This window comes from Akebia trifoliata, chromosome 8 (assembly GCF_017979445.1).
Source record: "Akebia trifoliata isolate Shusen 1 chromosome 8, ASM1797944v1, whole genome shotgun sequence".
In the NCBI taxonomy this organism is placed as follows: Eukaryota; Viridiplantae; Streptophyta; class Magnoliopsida; order Ranunculales; family Lardizabalaceae; genus Akebia; species Akebia trifoliata.
This window is the reverse complement of record NC_141382.1, coordinates 48,417,126-48,435,603: the sequence shown is the minus strand read 5'-3', so window position 1 is coordinate 48,435,603 and position 18,478 is coordinate 48,417,126. Positions and strand designations below refer to the sequence as shown.

General features: G+C 33.6%; 2 protein-coding genes across 5 annotated transcripts; one reads left to right on the top strand and one right to left on the bottom strand.

The window, feature by feature from the left end:
* Positions 1–888: 888 nt before the first annotated feature.
* LOC147397397 (mediator-associated protein) lies at positions 889–10,809 on the bottom strand. 2 transcript variants are annotated; one of them, XM_086453014.1, is made up of 6 exons: positions 10,677–10,809; positions 10,386–10,506; positions 3,214–3,340; positions 3,014–3,092; positions 2,832–2,915; positions 889–1,490 (listed from the first exon to the last, which is right to left on the bottom strand). In XM_086453014.1, the coding sequence occupies exons 3-6, from the start codon at positions 3,322–3,324 to the stop codon at positions 1,084–1,086; spliced, it is 681 nt and encodes a 226-aa protein (XP_086309140.1). In that variant the 5' UTR covers positions 3,325–3,340; positions 10,386–10,506; positions 10,677–10,809; the 3' UTR covers positions 889–1,083. The 2 variants fall into 2 exon arrangements, with proteins under 2 accessions (XP_086309140.1, XP_086309141.1); XM_086453015.1 differs by lacking the exons at positions 10,386–10,506; positions 10,677–10,809 and adding an exon at positions 8,927–9,373.
* A 2,591-nt stretch (positions 10,810–13,400) lies between these two features.
* LOC147397396 (Ubiquitin-like superfamily protein) lies at positions 13,401–17,661 on the top strand. 3 transcript variants are annotated; one of them, XM_086453013.1, is made up of 5 exons: positions 13,401–13,785; positions 13,965–14,060; positions 15,631–15,816; positions 16,222–16,261; positions 17,266–17,661. In XM_086453013.1, the coding sequence occupies exons 2-5, from the start codon at positions 14,058–14,060 to the stop codon at positions 17,349–17,351; spliced, it is 315 nt and encodes a 104-aa protein (XP_086309139.1). In that variant the 5' UTR covers positions 13,401–13,785; positions 13,965–14,057; the 3' UTR covers positions 17,352–17,661. The 3 variants fall into 3 exon arrangements, with proteins under 3 accessions (XP_086309139.1, XP_086309136.1, XP_086309138.1); XM_086453010.1 differs by having other exon boundaries at positions 13,405–13,749; XM_086453012.1 differs by having other exon boundaries at positions 13,738–13,878.
* Positions 17,662–18,478: the final 817 nt, after the last annotated feature.

The following is an 18,478-nucleotide window of genomic DNA, read 5'->3' as shown; positions in this document are numbered from 1 at the left end:
TTTCTCGTCTTCTTTAATTATTCTCCATATCATATATATGGAGAATGTAAATAACTAAATATCCAATACTTCATAGAACCTTAACATCTTTCACAATTTAGATTCTTTTGAAATAATTTATCAGGTTCACTATGCTTTGGTACAAATCGAACTAGTTTAAAATTCGATTTGTAGAGGGTTCCTCCTCAAAAATAGTGAACCTAACAAACTCCCTTATTTTGGTGAATTTTATATATGCCCCCATGGTTTAATCAATCATAGAGATAATCTTTATTTTAGAAATACCAAGATTTGATGAATGTTAAAGATACCTTTGATTTAAAACTATTGACATGCCCTCTTGACCCAAGTCTTCTTCTATGAGATTAATATAAATGACTTGAATATCCGTCACAAACTACATTTGCATAACTCGGTTCGCTCAAGAGTGGCAAGCCATTTGAATTATACAATGAGTCGTGATTTTTGGACTCCCCCTCTGACATAGTCGCCCTCTACTCTCCTGACATGGCATGTGCATATTAGGAGATTAAAAGGGGAGTCGGTTTATCATTATTCTTATACAATGTCATATTTGAAAAAATATCAATGTTTTTTTAAAAAAGTATATTACATAATCATTTATTGTAATAATATTTTTGTAAAAAAATTTATTATATAATTATAACATCTTTACATTTTTCACTAAAAAAACAAAATAATAATGCATCTTAGGAATTGACCACAGTATCCTTAGAATGATTTGGCGCACTAGATCCCTTCAAATGTTGCTAGTTGCTATGTAATCTCAGCTTCTCATATCAAGGAATACTTCCAATAGGAAATAAAATTGAAGAAACTTGTTTGAGATGATCTAAAAAGAAGAGTTTTGCTGCAAGTCAAGGACTATGAAAGAACAATAAAAAGATTGAAAGTGACATAATGAATTAAAAAAAGATGAAGAAAATTTCTGCCTTGTAACAAGACCCAATCAAATCTTTGAGTGAAAAAGAAAACCTCCTCCATCATGAATGTTTGGATCCAAATCCAAAACACCAATGTATCTGAGTGAAGAAAATATAAATAACAAAACAAAATGGAACCTTACTCTTCGTCTTTGATTTTCATTTTTGATTTCCCTTCACGAGAATAGCCAGCAGATCCTATAGAAGTAACGTCACTCCGACCTTCTCGACCTTCTGAATCCAAAGTAGAATGATCAATGGACCTCATTGGTTCATCAACATGTCGCTTCTTGGGCCGCTTCGATGGCTCTCCACTGTCAAACATTAAACTTTTCCCGCTACTATGTGTTGGGGTCACCATACCATGGGACATTCTACTCACTGAACGCGAGCTTCTCTGCCTGCTACCTTGTGTTGAACCCATTTGTATAGAAGATGTCCCACCAAATCTTTGATTCCTTTGACCAGGACGGTTAGAAACTGATTTTTCTAGCTCGCTAGGTTCCGGGAAGCGGACTAGAGAAACCCGGCGTGAAATCTTTCCAACTGTAAGAAATAATAATAAAGAGATGATATCAAAGAGAGAGACATTCATAAATAAATAAAAATATCAGAGGAGTGCTCAAAGCTTCATTCCACAATGCCGGGACTAGGATTATAAGTCTGATTTGTAATATTATCAAGTAATACAATCAAAGACAAGAACATGGTGAAAAACCATATGGAAAAAAACATCAAATCCAAGGAGGTCCCTTGAATGCCAGACTATTCAGCAATTTTGTCACCTAACAAGGTTAAAAACCATAAGGACAAAACATAAAATGATGCCCAGCACCCACGAGGCTAAGGTGCGTTCATGGTTCACCATATAGTACAGGTTCCACATTGACTCATTGACCCCAAAAGTTCAACAGGTTTACCATCTATTTAATCTTATATGCCTCAAAGAAATTGAATGAAACGTACATTGGTGACAATCCCCAGACATTCTACTAGTGTTGGTCACTTAGGGTCCATGGTAGAGCTTTCCTCAAAACTCAATTTATTCATCAACTCTAGATTCTATTGGTTTAGCCAGTAATGCAAGATTTTAATTATATTACATCGTTGATCACCAACTCTGGTCTGAAAGTATTCCTCATTTCCTCTATAACAGCAAGCAACCCCATTGATTCATCAATTCCAAAGGTTCAATCGGTTCAACCTCTCTTTAATCTCGCTAAACAATACTTCATTAGAAATATCTTGGTCATCTCCAGCAATTCCACTTATGTAGGTTGACCCGGGTTAACAGTAGAGCCCGAAAGACCGCCCCCCACCCCCAAAAAAAATATATATATATATATATATAATCAATATATTATAACCAAGCTCTATACGCTTTCTCTAGTAATAAGATCCCTCCTCTCCCCTACACTACCATCCCTTGTTTAGACCCACTAAAAGCCAAACCCAATGTCCTACATGAATTTTGGTGGCAGTGCAAGTTGTCCTACTTACACCAATTCAATGTAAAGCTAGTTACCCTGCATCACTAAATCTGACAAACCAAAACTAAAGATTCAACCCTATATGTACCAATAATTTATGTGCAACCCATGCACAAGCTCACATATGTGTAACATACAACCACTGGGCACAACGATGAAAAACATCTGTCCACTTGCACGAATAGAAGAGTAGTACAAGATATGGAATATATTAATTCTAAGTTAGATACATTACATGCATTGCAAAGTTAACTTGTCACGTCATGGCCTGAGACAGCAGTTGTGTTTAGATCAGTCCAACAAAACGAAATTTTACAATCATAACCAAGAAACATACATACAAATAACTATGTCAAAAGTTCGATTTTTTATTTCATTAAAGCTTGTAAATGCATACCAACTTTTGAGTCAGAAGCAGATGATAGAAAAACAGTTGCATCGGGTTCTTGAGCTGCAAAACTGACCACTTCATATGATTTTCCTGCCAAAATTCATAGATTCGAATCACGATTACTATGTATAATGCAACCAAAGAAGGCAGATTCTGATCTTTTATATACTCGAGAGATTTAGTCTTACCAGATGAACCCTCGAAGCTGCCTAACTGTCCATCGTGATGTAACTTGAGAGACAGCTCTTGCCCATCGAAGTCTGGATGCTGTGGATCAAAATTTAATATGCCCAATGCCAGTGTGTTACAAGCTTCATCACAAGTAGAAGAACAAAATTGATTCCAACCAAAATCAAAAAAATTAAGAAGAGTTAAAAGGGAACATTACTTGATTAATTGGCCATTGTATGAGCCAAAGCTCTGTTGATTCCGTCAAAGAGATTCCTAAAAGTGGGTTCTTGGAGTCCTCTTCAAATTCTGGTGGAACTTTATAATCCATTTAACAGTTTTTGATCCTACCACCAATGCAAACACCGTTAGCAACCCTAGAAATACAAATTAAGGTTTCTAATAGATAAATATTGAACCCTAATTGTAATGTAATAAGTAGTAATACTAGCAAACAGTGACATAATTAGTACCAACTAAAAAGAAAATAAAAATCGATAACACTGATTAGGCTACTAGATAGAAGAACAAACTATTATAATTTGAGTTAATGATGGTTGAGATAAATAAGTCTATTTAGAAAAAAAAAATTTATTTGGAAAAGATCAAACATAAAGTTGATTTCACAGGGATTTATTTCAAAACCTAAAGAGCAATAGAAGCCAACTACAGTGGAAGATTTTGAGGTGTTTGGAGCTCGAGAGAGAGAGAGAGATCTGATTTAGTTGGAGATGATGTGGCTGTAACATATTTTCTTGAGTTTTGAGGGTTTGAGGCGATGGCTAAAGAAACCTAGGGCCATTTGGATGCAGGAGCCAAAAGTACTTAGACCTAGGGATGCACATTGGATCAGGCCAAACCAAGAACTGAACCGAAGCAAAGCATTTTAGATTGGTTTGGTTCGGTTTTTTAGCTTATTAGTTTGGTTTTGATTTACAATTTTGAAAAACTGATTGATTTGGTTTGGTTCTCGGTTCAGGTAATCCTAGAACATAACCAAACCAAATTCATTATATATATATATATATATTTATTTAACGAATAAAATTAAATATAACAAAAAAGAGTTCTCATTGTTTGCTTTCTGTATTCTAACAAATTTAGTCACCAATCTGAGTGGTCCAAATGACATGGCTCCAACCATCTAATGAGTTTCAATTCTGGACAAACCACTCTTGTTATTAAGTAGATAATTGAGATTATGAAGATATTAATATTATATTGCCAATGTCATTCTCTTTGTTGCGCCTTTTGACTGAAATCATTGATGGTCGTGGGTTTTTTAGTTGTAAGATTTGATCATTGGTGTCTTGATATCTGTGTTTAGGAAACCCGAGAATTAAAGCGAACCAAACCAAACTAAGGTTGGTTTAGGTGGGTTCAGTTTTAGGGGGTAGTCGATTCAGTTGCGATTTCAGATTTAAATAACAAATCAAGTTCGGTTTCAATTTTACCCCCTATCCAAATCAAACTAAATCGCATGCACCCCTAATTAGAATAGAAGTATTGTATGAAGGAGCTGGATAAGTGCTGTGCGTTTGGATGCAGGTTCTAAGAAGTATTGTCAGAAGTACTTCTGACAGAGTTTTTGTGTTTGCAATGTTGGAGCAATAGTATTGAAATGAAGAACCAAAAAACAGTGTTGTTTTGTTTTCCTTTCCTGTGTTTTATTGTTATTAAGGACATCTTGATAATTTCCTAGTTGTTTAAAAGAGTCGTGTGATCACAAAGGGCATTTATGCCCATTGTGATTACAAGTTATTTGGATGATTCAGTTTAGAAGTAAATGATGGTCTAGATCTGTTTTTAGTAAGGTTTATTATAAATACACTCTTTTACATTGTAAAAAAAACTTTTTAGCTGAAAATTTCTAAAAGAAAGAACCTTTCTCAAGGGTTTTTCCCTAAACTTATCAAGCAACCTTAGGGCTTATAGTTCTCATTGCTTCTATTATCTTTTCCCCCTTAATTTATTTCCTTTGGGTTTGTTATCAACCACCCTCTTGGCGGGTTCAGTCCTCAGCTACATCAGTTTGGGAGATGTTCTAGATTATAGTAAAATGACCAGAATGCCCTTATAAGTATCAGTTCATGTTTTTAACATTATAACTCAACTAATTATGCTCTAAAAAGTAACAGATATTGTTTTTATCCATAACAATAAAAACGTTATATTATCATTTTAAACTCAAAATATGCTTCTTCTTTTTTTTTACCAAAAAACAGCAAAACCTCCCCTAAAAATTGGACATTGAAGAAAAAACTTGTATAAAAAACATGACAACTATAATATAGAAAAAATAACATGTAAGAAGATTTCCTAAATTCATAAATTGTCACTTTGTGTTGCAACTTGTTTGCCCTTCTCCATGTTTGATCTTTGAGATTACATCTTGAAATTTAAAATAATAATAATAATAACAAAGAATATTTCTTTTAGACAAACAGACCAAAAACATCAATAATTGTTCATAAACTTACAAGAAACAAGAACAACATGTTAGATCACTTCAGTTCTACAAATACAAAATGTCCCGGTTAAGATTGTAATTGAAACATTGCTATCATAGCATTCAATATTTGGGGTCCATTTTGAGTTCTTTATAAATACATTTATAAGAGTGTAAATCCATTTGTTCTTAGATTGTTCATTACCAGTGATTTAAAAGTTCCCTCAATCTTCTAAATGTAACTAAAAGTTACATATGGAGATACACGAACACCCATCATCTCAAGCTAAATAAATGGGAAACACTATTAAAAAAAAAATTCAAACCATCCCAAGCTATTGTATCCATGTCAATTTTCAAAGAAACCTCAAAGTATAGAGTACTTTGAGATCAACAAGTCAAAACACACAAAAAAATATCAAATTAAAAATCAAGATCATGGATTTTTCAATTCACAACAGAAACAACTTGAAACAGCTGGTTCAAATTCAAGTAAAAAATAATGATAATTCATGTATTCATACTTTTAGAGAGTATTTGTTATTTAACTACAAATAATAGATAAAGATTGCAGAAAGATATTAAGGTCAAACCCCATATAAAAAAGTCCAAATAAACAACACAAAAATCCAGTGGTGGCCGACCACTTTGTTCCAAACCTTCACATACAAAAAAACCCAATCTCTGTAATCTATAATTCCATCCAAAAAGCAGAGAATGGACTCTAGAACAAAGATAATGAGATGAGATTGAACTCTAGAACGAAGATAAAATTGATAAAGCAGTCCTAAGCAAAAAAGAGATCTTTTCTTTGGCTTTTCCAAGCTCATACCCAAGGACTTAAAAGAGATCTTTTCAATCGCATCCAAGCAAAATATCAACATAATCCGCATATCATATGAATATCTTACAGGAAATTCAAGCATGGCAGAGCTTAGAGAGAAAAAAAGAAGCAACATGCAAGGAAACAAAAGGAAGGTGGGGATATAGGGGTGATTAGAGCAATAACATGATAAAAATGCTACTAATGAATTTTAAAATTAAAAAATAATAATAAAAATAAAAACTAAGTATATTCATCTCAAATTTACAGCAACCACAACAAAGTACATTAGTTGGTGCAATCTCTATAGAAAACAATCCAAAGAATTTATAGAAAAGTACTATAATTAATGGGTGCAATCTCTATAGAAATCAATCCAAAGATTTTCAAGAATCCAAATCAAATTTACAGCAAAATCACACAAAAATGAACAAAAAAATCGCACAAAATCCCTTACAATTCACAAAAAATTAGGGGCTTTGTATCTCTCTTCTTGTTCTTAGATATTCTTTAAAAAAATAGTCTGGTTCAAGAGCTTGCCGCTAAACTTTGTTCAAGTGGATGATCTCTTTACCGTAGTTAGAGTTGAGGAGAAAACAATGATGAACCCAGTTGTTTGGTTGGAAAAAGAGAAGATCAACGAAGATCAATGTTGTTGGATGCATGGTTGGGAGAAAATGAAGATCGATTTCGTTGTTCCAGTTGTTAAGGTTGGGAGAAAATGAAGATCAATTCGTTAAGGTTGGAAGAAAAAGAAGAATTGTTTGTGGGTTCAGGAGAAATTGAATAAAAGAGGATACTTTCGTGGAATTTCTTGATTTGAGTGAGGGTATAATCGTCTTTTGACCCATTATTTTCACTCGTGTGCTTCCCGCAAAAGTAATTTGAGAAGTACCCATGTTGGCAATTTGCGAAAAAGCACTAGAATGACTCCATGCAAGAGCAACTCAATTTCGGAGTAATTTATCCGAACAATGTTAAAAATGCTTTTAATTACCCCCGAAGTCAGAAGCACTTGGAGAAGTCAATCCAAATACCACCTTACAAGTATAATTTTAACTCCACACGAAAGTTATACGAGACCGTTTTGATGCAGGAGCCAAAAGTACTTAGAATAGTACTGTCTGAAGGAGCTGGATAAGTGTTGTGTGTTTGGATGCAGATTCTGAGAAGTACTTTTAGAAGTAATTCTGACAAAGTTTTGTGTTTGGGAACTATTATGAATTCTGGTAAAATGACCAGAATACCCTTCTGATTAGTAGTTAATGTTTTTAACATTATAACTCAACTAATTGTGCTCTAAAAAGTAACAATTATTGGTTTAATCCATAAAAACGTTATAATATCATTTTAAACTCAAAATATAATTTTTTTTAGAAAAATTCGGCAAAACGTCACCTAAAAATTGGACATATAAAAAAATATATATGTATCATCATGCATACAACTATGTGAAAATTTCCTAAATCCATTTACGTTTTCCATTTATTCAATCCTAAGCATGTTAAATAATAAATATCCAAAAATATAGGCCCGTTGAATAGCAGATTGTGTAAAGTGAATAAAAATGAAAAATTGAAACCCACCAATCCAAGTTTTAGAATAGATCACTTTTTTTTTTCTTTTCGGTGCTTAAGTTGTAATTGAACTCAGTCTCATGATTGCAGTGCAATACAAGTCCAATTTCTTCTAAAATAGCAACAAAAAAAGACTAATCCAACCAATAGAATAAGACGAACCAAATGTAGAATGACACAGATTGAATGCCAAGCATGTTAAAATATTCCAAATCAAACAACATTTAAAATGCCAGAATCCACTATGACAAACGAATTCAAAAACACATTAAATCCAGATTAACAATATCAAGATATGGTAAAGTCTCGGTCAGAGCAAAAGAACATCAATTTACACAAAACCTAAAAAAGAAAAGAAGAAGACTCATTTCTATAGGCTTCAAAAAAAAAAAACATTATCATTTCAGATTACCCACCAAGAAAAAAACATCAATAAGAGCAACATAAAATTACTCGTAAACCAAAAAAAAAAAGGAGCAACATAAGATCCCTTGAATCCAGATAAATATAATGAAATAACTATTTAATTGTAAAAAAAGCTTACCATATAGCTACAAACCCATGTAGGTAATACCCTTCCATCAAAGTCAGAGAGAGAGAGAGAGATGAATACCAAGACCCATGTGCAGAGAATCCATAAACCCAATCCCAGATATCAATTACTATAAGAACCCATTAATCCAACTAAGTCGAATATAATACCCATTTCCAGAAAACTAGAATTTCAATCCCAAACATGAAATAAATTCTAAAGATTTGATCTTACTCAACAAAATCTCAAGACCCATTTGCAGAAACATACATTAAAATCCAAAACACACCAAAAAGAACTCTAGAGGAAAACCAAGACTTCTATGGATTTTTTGAGTGAATACCCTTCAATGTCATTAATCATGAAAAATGTACTTGATAGATAAATGGATTTACATAGAAAGATTTTTATACTTAAAACCCTAAAGGAAAATTCATGGATTTTTCGAGTTAAAACATTAGAAGAGAGAATAAATCGCATGAGAAAGCAAAGATAAGATAAGAAATTGCATGAGTAGTAATAGAGATCAAAGGGAATTGCCGATCGACTTACGAAGAGATGATAGAGAGTTCAAATTTCGCCGCCGCCATCGCCAGCGAGAGGAGATGATTTCGCCTAAGGGAGGAGATAATCTCCCCTAAAGGGAAAGATGGATTCAGTAGAGAGGGGAGTAGTCTGTTGAGGGTTTAGGCTTCAACTAATGCTCTATTTGGATTGAGATAAGAGAAGGGAAGAGAAACTCATTAAGAGAAGAGCAGACTAGTTTCTCTTCACCCTATTTGGATTGAAAAAGAAGAGAAGAGAAAGAACCAAGTTTTTCCTGTTTGGTTAGGATTCATAAGAGAAGAGAAGATAAATTCTTCTTGTCAAATGACTATTATACCCTACATAGTCTAAAGAACAAAGTTATACTTGTACAATGATACAAAATATAAACACTTAAACTCATTTATAAAGAACATGATAAATATTTATCTTCCAACCAAATATCATACCAACAATAGTATTTTTAGTCCAAATGACTATTATACCCTTCATAGTCTAAAGAACAAAGTTTTACTTGTACAATAATACAAAATATAAACACCTAAACTTATTTATAAAGAACATTATAAATATTCATCAGGAGCCGTTGGGCATCAGTTTGTTTATTAGACGTTTTACCCTACAAACCACAGCTGTTCGATCGGGTGCAATCCAATGGACGAGATGACTTCAAAATCAAAAAACCGTGTTTAATTAATAACTTCACAAAATTGTAAATACCTCTCTGCGCGACCTCTTTCAACTCGACCTCTCACTGCAACTCTCTCTCTCTCTCTCTCTCTCTCTCACACACACACACATTCTCCATCTCCCACATGCCAAGACATTTCGAAACTATATGAAACTTTAAGCCATGGTACTGACTGAATCATTTAATGGATTCAAAAGGCATGGCTTGGCAACTATGATCCAGATTCATCATTGTCTTTAGTAATCTTCTTTGAACTGTTTTGTCGTCTAATAAAATTAGATAATATTTGCTGATTAGCTCAAATAAAATCCAAAAACCAAAATTCTCCAATCAAATAAAACTCAAAACCCTTCCAACTAAACCACTTGTGTAGCAACACATTCCTAACCAAGGTGGAAACTTTCACATCGCAGAGTTATCTGACAGAACTCTTCTCTTATAAATTTCTCCAAAACAAGCAAAACCTAAATTCGGCAAAACTAGACTACATAAAACTCATAAAAATTCTCAATTTACAGCAACAATCAAACTAAGTAAAACTAGCTCCTAATTAGAAAGAATAATAACCATAAATTCTCGAAGCAAAATTCAAACCAAAAGAAAACTCAGACAAAACCCAAATTCGGATTGGCTCCTGAGTTTCTCAAATAGATGTCTTCACCTTCCACATAATTCACATGATTTCCGATTCTCTGAACCAATAATTAACCTCTAATTCACAATAACTGTAAAATCAAGGAACTTCAAACAATTCTATTATTCTAAGAAACAAACCTTTTCGCCTCTTTCGATATACTTCACGGCAACTAGCTCTTTGGTCTGCTTATCTCGCATCAACCTCGCCACACCAAAATTACCTCTTGATGACCTTGAGATCGAAGATGATAACTTCCCACTGTTATAAACAATAACAATAAATAAATAAATAAAAACAGAGCGTTTGAGGGTTTTTGGAAAAAAAAAAAAAAAGAAGAAGAGAAAGGTGTGTGGGGTTGAAGAATAGAAAAGTGTGTGCCGTTGAAGAGGGTTTCTTGAAGAAAATCAGAAGAACGAGAGAGAGGATACCTCGGGTCGTCTCCTACACGAGTTCGGCTCCTTCGTTCTGCACCTCCAGGGTTTCTGAAATCAGATTAAATTTGTTTATTTGCTTGGGGTGTAAGTAGCAATACCTGACCTGTCAATGTTAATTATCTTTGGAAATTTTGAAATTCATGAGAGCAAGCTGAAAAATAAATTTTCTTTCTCTTCTCTTCCCTCCACTTTTCTTCTCTTCTCTTCCCACTTAACAATCCAAATAAGAGAAAGGAAAAGAAAATTGCACATTTTCTCCTCTCTTCCCTTCTCTTCTCTCAATTCAAACAAAGCATTAAAGTGACAATCTTGCTAATAATAATTAGGGGAAATTACTAAAAAAAACAGGTTAAATATTTTAATATTTATAAAAATGAATCTTTTTTTTTTAAATCAAAAACAAATTAAGTAGTTAGATAGTCCAACGTTTTAAATGGAGGTTAAATTGATGGGGTGTTAAAGCAAGCTATTAATACACTGGACAGTTCAGCATTTTAATCATTCGGAAGGCATTTTTTGATAATGCAATGTGCTTTAACACATCAAACTCTTGACAGTCAAACAACTTACTGAAACACTAGACTGTCCGATGACTTAATTTGTTTTTAGTAAATTTATAAATAAAAAAAACATATATATATTTTAAATATTTATATATTTAACCACATTTTAGTAATTTTCCCTACAAATTAAAACATGAAATAGCGAGATTAGAGGTATTTATTTTAAGGATCACTTCTTGCACACCACTAGTTGTTGATTGCACACAAACCTGGAAAATAATATGTTTTTATAACCTCTATTTTAACTTACTACTAATTCACTTCATTATGGTGACCTAGGGTTCAAGGCTTATTCACTTTTCTGTGGTTTCATCTTTTCAACTCTATAAATTATAATATAAACATGCTTACTTTATCATTAAGAATTTATTTCAAAAATGATTAAACCAATAATAATTTTTGTAGGCATAATTGAAGAAGAAGAAAAATAGAAACAACAAAGGAGTGTAACCTTTTCTTTATTATTTGTTTAGTGCAATCTTAAAAATGGAGTGCAAAAGGACAATTTAAGTGATGGAGTGCAATTGGCGGTGGGTGGTGTGCAAATAGTCGTCCCCCATTTTAAAAGTGACAATCTTGTTGATATAAAAGGGATGATTTCATTGATACGTGTGTTTATAAAATGAAAGAATAAATGATAATCTAACACTCCCATGTGGCATACTCAAAATACTCTCCTAACAGAGGATGTGCCAGAACCATAGATTTTCTTTCATCAGGATACACAACTGCACACATACTCAAAATACTCTCCTAACGGAAGATGTGCCAGAACCATAGATTTTTTTCATTGGGATACACAACTACATAGATTTATGGGGATGTGCAATTGTGTATCCTTATGCATAAAGTCTATGGTTTTAGCACATGCCACATCATATAGTATTTTGAGTATGCCATTGGGGGAGTTATATTATTACGACTCAAAATGAAAATCTCAATAATCTTACTAAAAAATAAATTTCAAAATGAATAATGCTGAAGTGACCTCAAGATTAGACCTCACATTGCACACCCTAACGTAGGGCTGTCAACGGATATGTCTCTATTTGAAATAAATTACTAATATCCAAATTTGAATCCGATTGGATGTAATACATTACCATTTGAATCTGGATCCAATTGACTTATCGGATATCTGATTCGAACATGCTCTTGACTAAAAACTAAATTGAATGCCCTCATTTTCAATCCATAACTAAAAGCCCTAAATTCCCCCTTTCAACCTAGTCATCTTCAATCATAATTTCCACTTCCAATATCCAAATCACAAGAGGTTGAAAGTGATGAAATTTCTGTAGAAAAATCCATGAAGTTTTTTATGGTTAGGGTAAGGTTGAAAAATGATTGGTTGGAAAGAATGGATTTAAGAGAAAACCCGAAGATATTTTGGTTGGAGTTTGAGAGAGAGAATCTTTGAAGTCTACCATGGCAATGGAGCCGTGGTGAGATGTCAGTAAACCTTAATCTTCATCGAGTATGGAGCTATAGTGAGATTTCACTTAAGTTTTAGAGATTTCTCTTTTACTAGGGGGAGAGAGATTTCAAAAGAAACAAAATAGACTCGTAGTGGAGTAACATTGCGGGGGGACATTTCTAGTTCTAGAGATTTCTCTTTTAGTATATATATATATATATATATATGTGGAGAGAAAGATTTCAAAAGAAATAAAATAAACTCATAGAAGAGTAACATTGTGAGGGACATTTCTAATTCTAGTGATTTCTCTTTTAATATAATATATATATATATATATATATATATATATATATATATATGGAGAGAGAGAGAGAGAGGCAAGAGACCCTTCATACAAGATATTTCAAAAGAAATAAAATAGAGTCGTATTGGAGTAACGTTAAGAGGGACATCATGCGTGATATTCCTAATGTGAAAGTGTGTAAGAATCATAAATGCTTTTCATTGAGATCCTACACACTTTCACATCGAAAATGTCTCCAACGCCCTCTTAATGTTACTTCAACATTATCCAATAAAAAATATTTAAACAATATATTATAAAGATTTTTGAATCGATATCCGAATGATCATAGAGTATCCGAATTCGAAATTGATGGATAATATCCTATTATTTTGGGATACGAAATCGGATTCAGATTTCGACTGTCCATGGACACTTTTCGGAGAAAGCATGTCCAGCGTACCGGAGAGGGAATATCTCTATATTCGGCATGCGAAATGGTAATTCACCGTACTTAAAAGCCGTAAACCCTGTATCCGCATCAATGATCCAACGGTAAGGGCTTGAAAAGTAACAACGTCGTCCCAAGAGCCAAGCGCTAATAAAAAAAAAGCAAATCTCGAGGAAAATCCAAAAGTCTGTACATTGATACGATGTTACTACAGTATCCACGAAGGGAGCATCAGATCATATATTCCTTGGTCATTTACCAGACAACAAGCGTCACGACTCACGAGTACTTGTAACGAATAGAGAGAGAGAAGAAGAAGAAGAAGAAAGAGAACCCAACGAAATTCTCAGGGTCAAACCCTAATTTCACTTTCTTTAACAGGAATTGTTCGTTCGATCTTTACTACTTCCACTGCTCTTCGATTAGATCTTAAAATCTGATGAACAAGGAGGAATATAGTCAACATTGATGAATTTATGGTTCAATTTCTTGTATAAGTTCTTCAAAATTTGATCTTTTGGATGTCGAATTGACCTAATAGTTTTTCTTTCTTTCTTTCATGCAGTTAGAGTTTGATTTCTATTAGGAAGGCAAATATCGGAATCATAATTTTCAGGATTTCACCTATTTGATCTTACTCGTGAAGGAGAATTTCATAATGGTATGTGGGTTCTTTTATTCTGGTCATTTCTTTTCCCAAATTTTCATAACTGCTATTGTGAGTTCATTTGGTTTGATTATTGTAGAACTCAGAATGGTCCCATAAATTTGTTAAATATAGTTTAGGGATTTAAACAAATGGTCCCATAAATTTGTTAATTATAGTTTAGGGATTTAAACAAATGTTGGATTCCGTTTACTTCCACCAAATATCATACTTTTGTTTCTGACAGTTTCCAAGACTTTTTCATTTCTTCAACTACTTGTTTGCCCTGAAATTTACCAAGAAACACAAGAACTTGATCTATGGAGAACCAAGTTTTGAATGTAAAGTTGGGTGACGGTTAATGGATAACTGATGCCACCTGACTTCACATACATAACTGCAATTGTTGGGTTTACATGTGAAAGTATAATACTAGCCCAATTGGGCCATGAAACATCACACATGATTTTTCTGAAATAAAATTTGCTCTAATAGAGCCAATGAAATCTGTGGATAGCTCCAATCCAATAACGTGGCATTCTTTAGGTGAACTACCATATCGGATAATTCTTACTACCTGTCAACTTAGGCACATCCATAACATGTGTCCTACACGCAATAGTGTGGGGCAAAAAAGAGTGACCATCTTCACATCTAATTTTTTTTCCTTGGCTTCTTGTGTTTGGACTGCCTCCTTTGGCTAAATTGGTATCTATTGCACCATCCCTAATTGTGTCACATGGTTCCTCCCCTGTTGAATGACTAAAACCTTCTCTCATAAGGGTACTCCTTGGCTGCTGCTTCCTTTTGAAAGGAAGAAAAAAAATGGAGTGTGTACAAATGCTGAGGCGACCAGTGACTATGTGATGTTAACAGTTAATCTCTTTTTTATAATGGGTAAATTGCTATCGATAAAAAATAATAACAATGGGTAAAATGCCTTTTCATGAGCTGAATCTGGGAAAATTCCTATTATTTTTCAGCAAGATCGTCACTTTTAAAATAAATACTAGTGATCTTGTCGTTAAATATCAAACGATATTTGACTTTAAAATAGAATACCTGATTTATTAAGTCACAATATCGCTGTTTAGTTTTTTTATCAGCAAGATCGACACTTTTAGAATAAATACCTGTTATCTCTCTACCTCATGTTTATGCACGTGTCATTGGAATTAAATGAACAATGTACTGAAATGGGAATTTTAACAAAAGTTGTGCATGTTTTAGGAATTTCTCTATTATCATTGTCTGCTTATTGCAAGTTCAAGGGCTTCGCTTCGGTGAATTTGTGTTATGCTACGAAGAAATTGTTCAAAGGAGACTGGTTCTTCTTTTGTTTTCGTTTTTGTCTTGTTTTTTTTTTTTTTTTTTCCCTTTTGAATATTACTTCCCTGTTAGGAGAACTTCCATGTAGAATAATTTCACAGCCACAATGAGCTAAACCATGTTACTACAAGGTGTTGTTTGGTTCTCAATATGTTTTGGATATTGCTTACTGTAGGAGGGGAGATTCATTTTTGTTCTTTAACTTTTGCCTACATCTCTCAACTCCGTGATGATTTCACTTCTATTTGTGCTTCAGGCAATGTATATACGTGTTAAGCGTGATAAGACAACCTACTTTGTGCAATGTGAACCAACTGAGACAATTTTAGCCATTAAGCAGAAGTTGCTTGCACTCATTGATCAACCGGTCAATGATCAACGTTTAATCCTAGTTTCAACTAGTGAAGTATTGGATGATTCAAAGACATTGGCCGATCAGAAGGTACTGTTATCAAGTTATTAATGAATTTTTACTTATAAAAAAAAGTTTTTATTTTTTTAATATTTTAAAACCTGTAATTTCTTAATTTTGTGAACATTCACAATTTGAATGTTAGACAAGTTTTGTTTTTTTTGATAAGTAGGTCAGACAAGTTTTTTCGTTGATGGTTGCCCCCCCCCCCCCAAAGTAAATTATGAATCATTATTGAAGGTGCCACCTTGGCGAGAGATGAAGTCTATGTGTGGTAATACCACAGAATCACATATCTGGCCTGGGATCAAAATTCAAAATCCTACCTTCGCACTTAAACTTGTCGGAAGAAAATCATGAATCATTTTTTAAGTTATAACTATTAATTATAAATAATTCTTGACGCTTGATAATCTGATTCTTCTCTTTTTACAGGTAGAAAATGATGTTGTTGTGGCACTGACCTTAAGAAAAGGTTGTGTTTTTTATCATTACCTTATTTCTTTTTTATCATTCTTTTAATCTTGTATTTGCATTTTTGTAATTGTATGGTAATTTGGTTTTTGTGGACTTCTCTTCTGTTTCATACCTCTATAAGATTTCTTTATTTATTTACAAAAGATGTCAGCAATTCAACAAATACCATTCTGCAGTTTGAACTAGGTTAGATCACTGATTGGCTATTATCTTGTCACGAGTTTGAAATCTATGCCTCACTTGGAAGTTTGAACTTCCACTTGTGGGTCTATATTTGAGTGAGATGATAATTTTATCCAGTTTTTGACTTGGTGGTTGATAATCTATGTTGTGTGCCTGCTTCAACAGAATTCAGATCTTTTGGATATCTAGTTTCCACTTAATTGTGATGATTGCATCTGTTGCTGCCATGCACGAGAAGTTAATGACTAGGACTGTAGAGTCATATAAGTATACACCTTCAATATGTGTGAGAAATAATGACAGGAGAAAAACAGTAATATTGGTATAAAATTTATTACAATAATAACTTCCATATAAATCGTGATGAAGGAAGACCTTCAGACCCACTTTCTCCTCATGAGAGAACTGAAAAAAATACACAAGATGACATAATTTTTGAAATTATCTACTAATGAAACTTACACACCATTTCTAAATAGGGTGTGATCATAATTGTTCTCACTCATCTCCATCAACTCAATCAACTTGAAAGTTTCTTCTGTTAGAACAATAGTCCCATATCGGTCCTGGGTGCTCAATTTGTGCGGTATTTGAGGTGATGGCAACCCTCACCATACAACTGGTTTTGTAAGGTTGAGTTAGGCCCATGGACCTTAACATCTTCGACAACTTATATAGTAAAAAGTAGTGTTCTTTTTTCCATATTTCATCACTGGTTGGGATAATGTTTCAAATCTTCAAGTTTTTTGGCTGTACAAGTTCAGATTAAAGACTTGTTCTTTTTTCCTTTATTTAACTTTTTTTTTTTCTTTTTTGCAGATGACAATGCGTTTGAAGATGTCAACATTGCACGGCCAGATGATTTTTATCATTCTCGTGATTCAGATAGTGGTGTGAGTTGGTAAAGCCAGATCTTTGCCTGCTCCAGACCAACTATAGGATAACATGAGTTTGTCACTTGAGACTGTTAATTAGAGACGATTACTTCTACTGTGCCATAGTGTGCGCTTCCTTAAAAGTTGAATCCATGACAGCTTGTTTGTTACAGTGTTCCTAATGATGAAAATTTGTCTCATTTGAAATTAGGAAGTCTGTTTGGTTATATGCTGTTCGAACTCTTCAAACACAATCATGGAGAAACAACAATTCATTTCGTTTGAATTAAAATGGTTTGTTCATCCCAGGGCATTCAAATGCTCTTGAACATGATTTGTATCTCCCCATCTCCTGCTTACGTTCATTGCGCTTTTTATTTTTAATTCTTTTATTCTTTTATGTGTTTGATTTCTTCCTGTTCTTGAGTGAATCTACTTGATAAACAGCTCACTGATTGGCAAGTGCATTTCATTAGGAAACAGAGGAGTTTCAAGTGACTGGGAAAAAAATCCCCAGAACACTTGAAATTGTGTGATTGGGAAGACATCTTAGAAGAAACCTTTAGCATTGACCAGACACCTCCCTTAGACTAGAGATTTCATTTGTTGACAATCTTGAGGACTCTGGGAATCTCAGACATAGGAACTACTACTTTATCTTCATAGGGAGGATGTTAACATTGATCTTGATATCTCCAGCATACGAAGTTACAAAATATTGCCATCTGAGACCTTTTTGAGTGGGGGCTATAGGTTTGAAATCCTCGGGGTTGAGGTCAATTTCCTCCTTTTCATGATTGATTTCCTCTGTATCACGATTAATGATCATTCACAGCTTGCAGTCCAACATTGGTACAAAGTTTGTGGTGATTTGGTTATTAGGTCTTGAGTCTCTCTGGTTCTTTATTATTTAAGTACAAATTCACGGTTTTAGTTTCTGAGAAGTGGTTTTGTGGGCAGGGATTTGATTTTTCTAATTTCTGAGAAGTGAAATTCAATCTTTGAAGCGTCTCAACTTGGATTTCACAGAGAAAGCAGGATGCTTTGCCAAAGCTGATAGGGATACTCTAGCACAACCCTTCAAAAACTGGAATTTTGAGTAGAAAAATCTAGGATTTCTACATGACATTGAAGATGAGATCGAGTGGGTTAAAAAT

What these genes read in the sequence shown, in the direction of transcription:
- LOC147397397 (XM_086453014.1), bottom strand. Translation starts at nt 3,324, where the DNA reads ATGGATTATAAAGTTCCACCAGAATTTGAAGAGGACTCCAAGAACCCA. An exon ending in CAGCTTCGAGGGTTCATCTG is followed by an intron (nt 2,916 to 3,013) that starts GTAAGACTAAAT and finishes GAATTTTGGCAG; the next exon opens with GAAAATCATATGAAGTGGTC. An exon ending in TGCTTCTGACTCAAAAGTTG is followed by an intron (nt 1,491 to 2,831) that starts GTATGCATTTAC and finishes TATTTCTTACAG; the next exon opens with TTGGAAAGATTTCACGCCGG.
- LOC147397396 (XM_086453013.1), top strand. An exon ending in AGACATTGGCCGATCAGAAG is followed by an intron (nt 15,817 to 16,221) that starts GTACTGTTATCA and finishes CTCTTTTTACAG; the next exon opens with GTAGAAAATGATGTTGTTGT. An exon ending in GGCACTGACCTTAAGAAAAG is followed by an intron (nt 16,262 to 17,265) that starts GTTGTGTTTTTT and finishes TCTTTTTTGCAG; the next exon opens with ATGACAATGCGTTTGAAGAT.